The sequence below is a fragment of the Octodon degus genome, unplaced genomic scaffold (genome assembly GCF_000260255.1).
Source record: "Octodon degus isolate 3935 unplaced genomic scaffold, OctDeg1.0 scaffold00098, whole genome shotgun sequence".
Lineage (NCBI taxonomy): Eukaryota > Metazoa > Chordata > Mammalia > Rodentia > Octodontidae > Octodon > Octodon degus.
Window position 1 is genome coordinate 3,179,753 of NW_004524674.1, and position 8,985 is coordinate 3,188,737.

Here is an 8,985-nt window from a genome sequence, read left to right on the forward strand (position 1 = left end):
GTTAAAAAAAAAAAAAAACCCAGGAAGGAGAATCATGAGTTTAGACCAGCCTGGGCTACATAGAGAGGATTTTCCCCCTTCTTTATTTTACTTTTTGAGACTGGGTCTCACTATGTAGTTCAGGCTGGCCTTGCACTCACTATGTTGTCCAGGCTGGCCTCAAACCCATGGCAATCTTCCTGCGTCAGCCTCCCAAGTGTAGGGATTATAGCCATGTGCCACCATGCCCAGCTAATAGCGAATTTGAGACCAGTTTCAGCAACATAGCAAGACTTGTTTCCCAAAAAATAAAATCTGGTCCTGCAAGTACAATTGTACATCATATGGTATAAAACATTTTAAAGATTATTCAAATATAATTTTTTCTCCCAAGAAGCAGTATCAATGAACACTCCCTGGCATACATACAAGTATCCATTCTCCTGCTACCTTACCAACTCTCTATTTTTTTCTAATTGTTTTCTTTTAACTTTGAGCTGTTTGTTTGTTTGTTAGGTGAACACTGTGTTTGCATTTCAGTGAAATTTCTTTTGATTTCCTAGGGGAAACTGGCTCTGGGAAGACAACTCAGATCCCTCAATACCTCTATGAAGGGGGTGTTGGCCGCCAGGGCATCATTGGTGTGACCCAGCCTCGTCGAGTGGCTGCCATTTCTCTTGCTACTAGAGTCTCAGATGAGAAGAGAACTGAACTTGGGAAGCTGGTACTTCATTTCCTTCTTCATCATCAGTACTCCTTTACTGAACAGTGTCCTGCCAGGCCCTTTGCTTTTTATTTTCTGAATAAGACTTGTACATAGCAAGTATCTTTCTTGCTACAACTGTTTAGACTAATCTCAGAGTTCTTCCCTAGTTCTGGAAAAATTGGGCTCTAACAATCCCTTAGTCCCACTCCAAAAGCTGTTGTCAAGTTGGAAAAATCAGTTGTTTTCCTCGAGCATCTTTAAGGTTTCAGTAACCTCTGTTAAATCTCTTATCTATAAATTTTTCTAGAAAAAGAAATTCTTTTGACACAAGTTCTCACTATGTAATTCAGATTGGCCTTGAGTTCATTACGTAGCCCAGGCTGGCCTTGAATGTATGGTGACCCTATTGCTTCAGCCTCTTGAGTGCTGGGATTACAGGCACATGCCTCTATGCTCAGCATTTCTAGAAAAATTATAATAATAAATTAGCATATATTAAATATTTAGATGAGTCATAGATGGTATAGAAGATTTGTGTGTGTGTGTGTGTGTGTGTGTGTGTGTGTGTGTGTGTGTGTACTAACATAAAAACATCCATCCTGGGGCTAGGGAGATAGCTCAGCACCTGGCTGGCAAGTACAAGGACCCGGGTTCAATCCCATGCTGGCCCCAGAACTCTGAGTGCACCTTGGGCCCTGAAACTGGGCATAGTGGTACACACCTGTAATCCCAGCACTGGGGAGGCTGAGACAGGAGGATCACTATGAGTCCAAGCTATGTAGCATGACCGACCCTGTACCAAATATTTTATTTTAAAAAATAAAAAAAAAACATCATCATGGATCTCTTTTTGTATCTGTGTATAGCTTCCTATAAAACTATTAAGTAGCTTAAGAGAGGATATTCAAAAAAAATTTATTGGATTTTTGAGACAGTCTCACTGTGCAGTTCAGGCTGGCCTTTAACTTACTGTGTAAACCAGGCTGGCCTTGAGATCACAGCAGTACTCCTGCCTCAGCCTTCCAAGTGCTAGAATTACAGGCATCTACCACCACACCCAGCTTTTATTTTTATTAGAAAACAAAATGATACAGTACATTATGATTGCATTTATTGTGGGAAGTTGGTACATGTATGCAATTAAATTCTGTGTAACATTTAACATTATAGCAGTTAAAGATTGTGTCAGTGTCTGTCTCCTCAACTACACCGCATGCTCACTAGGGGAGCAGGGCACAGTGGTGTTGGTCTGCTCACTGGGGTAATGCAAATGCCTAGCACAGTGCTGAATAAGCAGTGCTACTCAACAGACGTTTGGTGCATAAATGACTCCTTTTGTCATACAGGTTGGCTATACAGTGCGCTTTGAGGATGTCACCTCCGAAGACACCAGGATCAAATTCTTAACAGACGGCATGCTTCTGCGTGAAGCAATTTCAGACTCCCTGCTCCGGAAGTACAGCTGTATCATTTTGGATGAAGCCCACGAAAGGACTATCCACACAGATGTGCTCTTTGGAGTGGTGAAAGCAGCACAGAAAAGGCGAAAGGAGCTGGGGAAAGTGCCTCTCAAAGTATGTGCTGCATGTTTAAGGAAATGGGGGGCTGGAGAGATGGCTCAGTGGTCTAAAGCACCTACTTAGAACAAGTTCAGCGAAGCATCAGGGACCACGGTTCAATCCCCCAGCACCACATGCCAGCCAGCCCGCCCCCTGGTGGGCTGAGCTGGCCACACACACACACACACACACACACACCTCTCTCTCTCTCTCTCTCTCTCTCTAATAAATAAATAAATAAAAATAAAATAAAATAAATTGGAAATGGGCTTGTGTTTCTCTGCTCATTCTACTTGAAAACCATGGGAGAAAGTTAAACAATGATGAATAGAACAGCCTTCAGCCATGTGCTTTTAGGGTTTTGGAGGGACACAGAAAGGCTGTACAATGCTTGTTACCCATCCTCCTCATTTCTTTATGTAGGTGGTTGTGATGTCAGCTACAATGGATGTGGACCTGTTTTCTCAGTATTTCAACGGAGCACCTGTCCTCTACTTGGAGGGTCGGCAACATCCAATCCAGATTTTTTATACCAAGCAGCCTCAGCATGATTACCTGCACGCAGCTCTTGTCTCAGTCTTCCAGATACACCAGGTACAGAAAAGGTCGCCAATTCCTGAAAGTTCTGGTTTACCTTGCAGTAAGTAGTGACAGCATTCAGCCTCAGGAGAATACTGACTACATATAATACCTTTATCAGCTATGGCATCAAGGTGAGTCAAGAGCAGAGCACAGTGGTGTATATCTGTAGTCCCAGTACTCAGGAGGCTGAGGCCGGAGGACTGAAAGTCAAGATCATCCTGGGTTTAGTGATACCTGTGTCAAAATAAAAAATAAATAGGATTGAGTGGTAGAGCACTTGCCCAGCATGAGAAATGCCCTAGATTCACACCCCAGGATTACCCACCCTACATATACAGAATGAATAAGGAATTCATTTGCTGTCTCTAGTGTTTCTGTTACTTTTCTTGTTAATGAGACAAAATACCTGACACCTGAAGTTAAAAGAGGAAGTACTTACTTTGATTCACAGTTTATAAAGGTTTCAATTCATAGCTTGCATCTTGCTTTGTACTTAAGGCTGGCCTTTGAACTGACTGTGTAGTCAGGCAGGCCTCAAACTCATGGCATCTCTCCTGCTTCAGCCTCCTGAATATTGGGATGACAGATGTGCATCACCATGCCCAGTGTATGCAGACTTTATTTGCCTGCCTGCCTGCCTGCCTGCCTGAGATTTCATGGTATTCTTATAGAAAGCAATCTCATATTTTTTCTTTAAGAATTCCTTACCTGGTTTTTAAACACAACTGGCTAACTTATGCATTATAATTCTGTGCATTGCTAATAGGGTTTTCTCCTAGGAAAACATCAACATTGAAGCTGCTGCTTTTTTCGTGTGTGTGTGTGTGTGTGTGTGTGTGTGTGTGTGTGTGAATTTTTATTTTAAAGAGAAAAAAGATCAGGGCCGGCCAGATAGCTCAGTGGACTAAAGCGCTTACTTAGGCAAGCGCAGTGGACCAGACTTCAGTCCTCATGCCATGCTGGCTCCGTCCCCAGGGCACATTGAGATGGTGAATGAGACTGGACATGGTAGCATACCTGTAATCCCAGAGATTTGGAGGCTAAAAACAAGAGGATCACTATGAATCCAATCTGTGCAGTGAGACCCTGAGGACCCTGAACTAAATACATTAAAAAAGAGAGAGAAAGAAAAGATCAAAAAGAAATAAAACTGATAGTTTCAAAACAAGGTAATAAATTAACAGTGGTCAATGTTTTGCATATTGTTGTCTTCAAAATAGCCTCTCAGATTATAAGATGTAGGTTAACAAAATCAACAAATATAAGCACACAATGACCTTTTCAGTGGACTAAAAGAAATGGGTAGTATAATTATATTAGCTATCTTATATTTATATAACACAAGATAGTTAAGATAACTTATGTTTTCCCTTCCTTCTTTTCTCTTTTCTTCTATCCCAGTTCTAGAAGGGGAATAGCTGGGTCAAATGACACCTGTAGTCCTAGTTTTTTTAGGAATTTCCACACAATTGTACCAATTTACACTCTAGCCAGGAGAGGAGAAGAGTTCCTTTTACCCCAGCATTTGTTATTGGTTGATTTCTTTCTTTTTTTTAGTTTTTATTTTTAAATTTTATTTATTTATTTTTTATGTATTTAGTACAGGGACAGGGTCTCACGGCAGAGCTCAGACTTGGAAGTGATCCTCCTGTTTTCAGCCTCCCCAGTGCTGGGATTATAGGCATTGCCACCACGCCCAGTCTTGGTGGCTGGGTGGCCAGCTCAGTGCACCTTGGAGTGGGGTCAGCCCTACAGATGATGGCAGGGTTGATTTCTTGATGATAGTCATTCTTTTTGGGTGAAGTGGAATCTCAGTTTTGGTTTAATTTGCATTTCTCTAATGAGCAATGATGCTGAACATTTTTTCATATATTGCCATTTGTATGTCTTCATCTGAGAACTGTATTTGTCTCTGATGCCCATTTTTGATTTGAGTCTTTAAATTGGGGATCTGATTATTTTCAAATCTTTGTATGTTGTACATAGAAGTCCTTTTTTAAAAAATATTTTGAGAAACAAATAGCAGTGAGACAGTTTCATAACAGATTACTAGTACATTTTCAATAATTAATACATTGTATATTGTTGTCTTAGTGGTTATTCATTGTACAAGATGCAGACCTGATATCCTGTCTCAAACACCATTAGAACAAACCTCTGTATTCACTGAATTAAGAGAATGGAACTGTATATCTATCCTATTTTGAGGAAGTCTTTTTTCTGAGGGACAACTGGCCAAAAATTTTTCCTACTCTGGATTTTTTCACTCTGTTGGTGGTTTATTTCTTTTGGTGTGTAGAAACCTTAATATGATGAGATCTCAATTGTTGGTTCTTTGAAGTATTTCCCCTGAAGTCTGGGTTTCGTTCATGAACTCTGCCTAACCCTGTGTCTTCTAGATTTTTACGTACTTTTTTTTCTAGTACACGTAGTGTTTCTGTTTTAATATTGAGACCTTTGGGACTGGTGGGATGGTTCAGTGGTCTAAAGCACCTACTTAGAACAAGCTTAGCAAAACAAAGGGACCGTGGTTCAATCCCCCAGCACCACATGCCAGCCAGCCCCGCCCCCTGGTGGGCTGAGCTGGCCACACACACACACACACACACACAAATAAATAAATTAAAAAAAAAATATTGAGACCTTTGATTCATTTTAACTTTAGGTTGGTACAAGGTGATAGCCATAGGTCTAGTTTTAGTCTTCAATGTGTGGAAAGCCAGTTTTTCCAGCACTATTTGCTTCTGGGTTTCTCCCCCCTTATGGTTCTGGGGACTGAACCCAAGGCCTTGTATATTTGAAGCAAGTACCCTACCGCTGAGCTATATCTGTCACCCTTTTTATTTTAGTTTGACACAGGGTCCTACCAAACTGCCCAGGCTGTCCTCTCACTCATTCTCCTGTATCAGCCTCCTGAGTATCTGGAGTTACACATTTGTGCCACCACACCTGGCTATATATTGAGGCTTCTTTACGTCTCCTCAATTAAGAAAAATAACTGTGGGAAACATCAGTGACTTTCCTTTCTACCTTTTTTTATAGGAAGCCCCTTCTTCTCAGGACATCCTGGTGTTCCTCACTGGTCAGGAGGAGATCGAAGCCATGAGCAAGACCTGCCGGGACATCGCAAAGCACCTTCCAGATGGCTGCCCTGCAATGCTCGTCCTTCCTCTCTATGCCTCCCTGCCCTATGCACAGCAGCTTCGAGTCTTCCAAGGAGCCCCAAAGGTGAGTACACACTTTGTACTCACCTTCTCTGTCCAGTCCCATTCCTGACACCCAGTCGGATCCAGCAGTGTGGGCTGTGTGCCTGTCTGTCACCAGGCTCCAGATAAGGTCAGTTGGAGGGGACACTTAGGTGCTGAGTCAGCTAGGGGAAAAAGTGAAAACACAGAATACTGCCTGTGAGAAGTACAGAGAATAGTTGTCAGGAGAAGGACAGGAAACAGTCGTCAGAGATGAGGAAAGCCTGAAAGGTAAGCGAGTGACTCTTGCAAGGAATAGGAGAACCTGCAGTTGTCCACAGTGCCATTTAGTGTGTGCCTCTGCTGTGCCAGGCAAGGTGCTAGCACTTGTATCCACTGTCATCCTCATTGACCCATGGGGTTCGCATGGGCTTAATCCCCGAGAGAGGAAGTAGGATTTGCTCAAGAAATACACAGTAAAAAATGGATGGGGCCAGGATTCCAGCTCATATCTACTTGCTTCTTGTGTGTGATCCACTACATTTCATCATCTCAAATTAACCTTTAGGACTACAGGGTCGTCCTCTCCTCCCATGGCCCAGTCTAAAGACCAACAATTAACATTAGTCATTCCCATTAATAACAAAGTCATCTGTTCTTGGTCATGAGTGAATTATGGAAATTAATGGTGAAAATATGTTGAAAACTTCTGAGTCATATGTGTGTCATACGGCTTTTTGGTTCTCTTCCTCCTTTTAGGGCTATCGCAAAGTGATCATTTCAACCAACATCGCTGAAACCTCCATAACCATTACAGGAATAAAATATGTAGTTGACACTGGCATGGTTAAAGCAAAGAAGTATAACCCTGGTGAGAATTTGTAGTTCATGAATGTCTCTCCTGTGAATAGAAAGCAACCACTGACACTATAGTCCTACAGTCTTCCCCCAAATGAGCATTTCATGTTTGTAAGTAACTGAGATCTGAGTGGCAGGGACCATATGTAAGACAATGCACAGGTAAAGTCCAAAAAGGAGACCTGAGGCAGGTGTGTGAGGCAAGAAGTTAAGACAAGAAAGGAACCTGAGCAGGGTGTCTGTGAGCTCATCAAAAGGTGGGTAAGAATAATGGCTTGAAGGTAAGGGACAGACTGGTACTGGTCAAAGACTTTTATGAAAGTGGTATTTGAGTGTGGCTGTTTTGGTTTTTTTGGTGGTTTTTTTTTTAATAATTTTCTTTTGAAGAGGAAATACAAGATCAAGAAAAACAAAAGCAAAGTCAGAAACAGGGTAACATGTAACAATACATTACAATTTTTCAAAACTAGAATAGCTGATTAACATTGATTGAGTGTGGCTGATTTGTACTCCCAAGTTTCTCAATAAGAGAACATATTCTGTAGGCTAGACTAAGGGGCTGAGGACGAAGCACCAGCAGTCTCCTGCAAATGTGCAGTGGCAGGCTTGCTTGAAGTCATCTGCACTCATTTCTGCTTTCTACCTGCTTTACTCTACAAAGAATTTGAGGCAGCCGAAATCACTGCTTCCCAATGCTTAAGTCCTCTACTAAGCATGTGAGGGGCTAACTTTCACAGAGACTGTATTCTTAGAGATAATGTGTACAAAGGGCGTGAGTCTCCAGTGCCTGGCACAGAACATACTTCTACTGAGTAAATGAGTACCATTTACGCCTAGGAAACAAACATGGTCTCTTTTCTCAGAACCAGGAAGGAGGAAAAATCATGTAAGTGACTTGAGACATTTATATCCTGAGTCATTGTTTAATAGTGTGACCTAAACTCCTGCTGTGCAAGAAACTAGGAGTTGGCACTGGAGGGCCCACATCCAACAGACTGTCAGTCCTTGGCACACCACTCATCTGGTTCCTTGCTACAAGCTAAGGCTTTTTGATGTTTCTGTGACAGTTTTCACAGATGGCTCATTGCAACACCCTGGTTTGCTGTGGGGCCTGGTTTTTTTGCTTTCTTATTTAGTCTTGAGTTTTTCCAGACCCCAGTATTGCAGCAAAACTCACTGTGGTATAAGAACCATTTCATTTTGTCAGCGCTGTTGAGACAGCTTGTGTATCTGATGAGCAAAGCACTCATGGGGCCCGTTCTCCCTCCAGACAGTGGTCTTGAGGTCTTAGCTGTGCAGCGGGTGTCAAAGACCCAGGCCTGGCAGCGCACAGGGAGGGCTGGCAGAGAGGACAGTGGTGTCTGTTACCGGCTGTACACTGAAGAGGAGTTTGAGAAGTTCGATAAGATGACTGTGCCAGAGATCCAAAGGTAAGCTCGGGCTGCGTCTGCATTCCAGCCTTTCATCTTGCTCTCTTTCCCATTTGCTCGTTTTCCCCGAGCTGCAGTTTTCACTAATGCTCCTCAGTGAATGCGGCTGACTCACCAACTAGTGAGTCGGAGACAGATGAGCAGCCATCGCCCATCACTTCTCACAGGTGCAACCTGGCAAGCGTGATGCTGCAGCTTCTAGCCATGAAAGTTCCAAATGTGCTCACCTTTGACTTCATGTCCAAACCATCTCCAGGTACGGGGAATCCTCAGCACTGGGAGGTGGAGGGATAGACAACCACAAATCTTCTCTTCCTCAAAAAGTCTTTTGGAAGAAAACTTATTTCAGTAATCTCCATATGCTCATTTAATCTGAGAGATAACCATATCAGAGAAGCATCTCAAAATCATGAAGTGACAGATTCAGTATTGCTAATGGCACCATATTCCATGAGATACTCAGAAACCTAATAAAGATATACTTCCATCAGCAGAAGATCAGTTTCTCTGGTTTTACTTGGAATATGGCTACTCCCTGCCCTTCCCTATGGAGGAAGGAAAAAACAACTGAAATTCTGAATAATAGTAGCTTTCAGTGGCCGGGAGATGGCTCAGTAGAATAAGTGCCCGCCTGGGAAGCACAAGGGCCTGAGTTCAATCCCCAGTTCTAGAAACAAACAAACAAA

The 8,985-nt window shown here is 42.5% G+C and overlaps 1 protein-coding gene across 1 annotated transcript in view; it reads left to right on the top strand.

The window, feature by feature from the left end:
- Positions 1 to 8,985, top strand: part of Dhx33 (DEAH-box helicase 33) — a 23,095-nt gene that overhangs the window by 2,772 nt on the left and 11,338 nt on the right. The window contains exons 2-8 of the mRNA XM_004638316.2: positions 543 to 703; positions 2,032 to 2,259; positions 2,668 to 2,838; positions 5,869 to 6,054; positions 6,771 to 6,882; positions 8,140 to 8,299; positions 8,467 to 8,555. Of these exons, the coding sequence (XP_004638373.1) occupies positions 543 to 703; positions 2,032 to 2,259; positions 2,668 to 2,838; positions 5,869 to 6,054; positions 6,771 to 6,882; positions 8,140 to 8,299; positions 8,467 to 8,555 (1,107 nt within the window). The remainder of the gene's footprint in view (positions 1 to 542; positions 704 to 2,031; positions 2,260 to 2,667; positions 2,839 to 5,868; positions 6,055 to 6,770; positions 6,883 to 8,139; positions 8,300 to 8,466; positions 8,556 to 8,985) is intronic.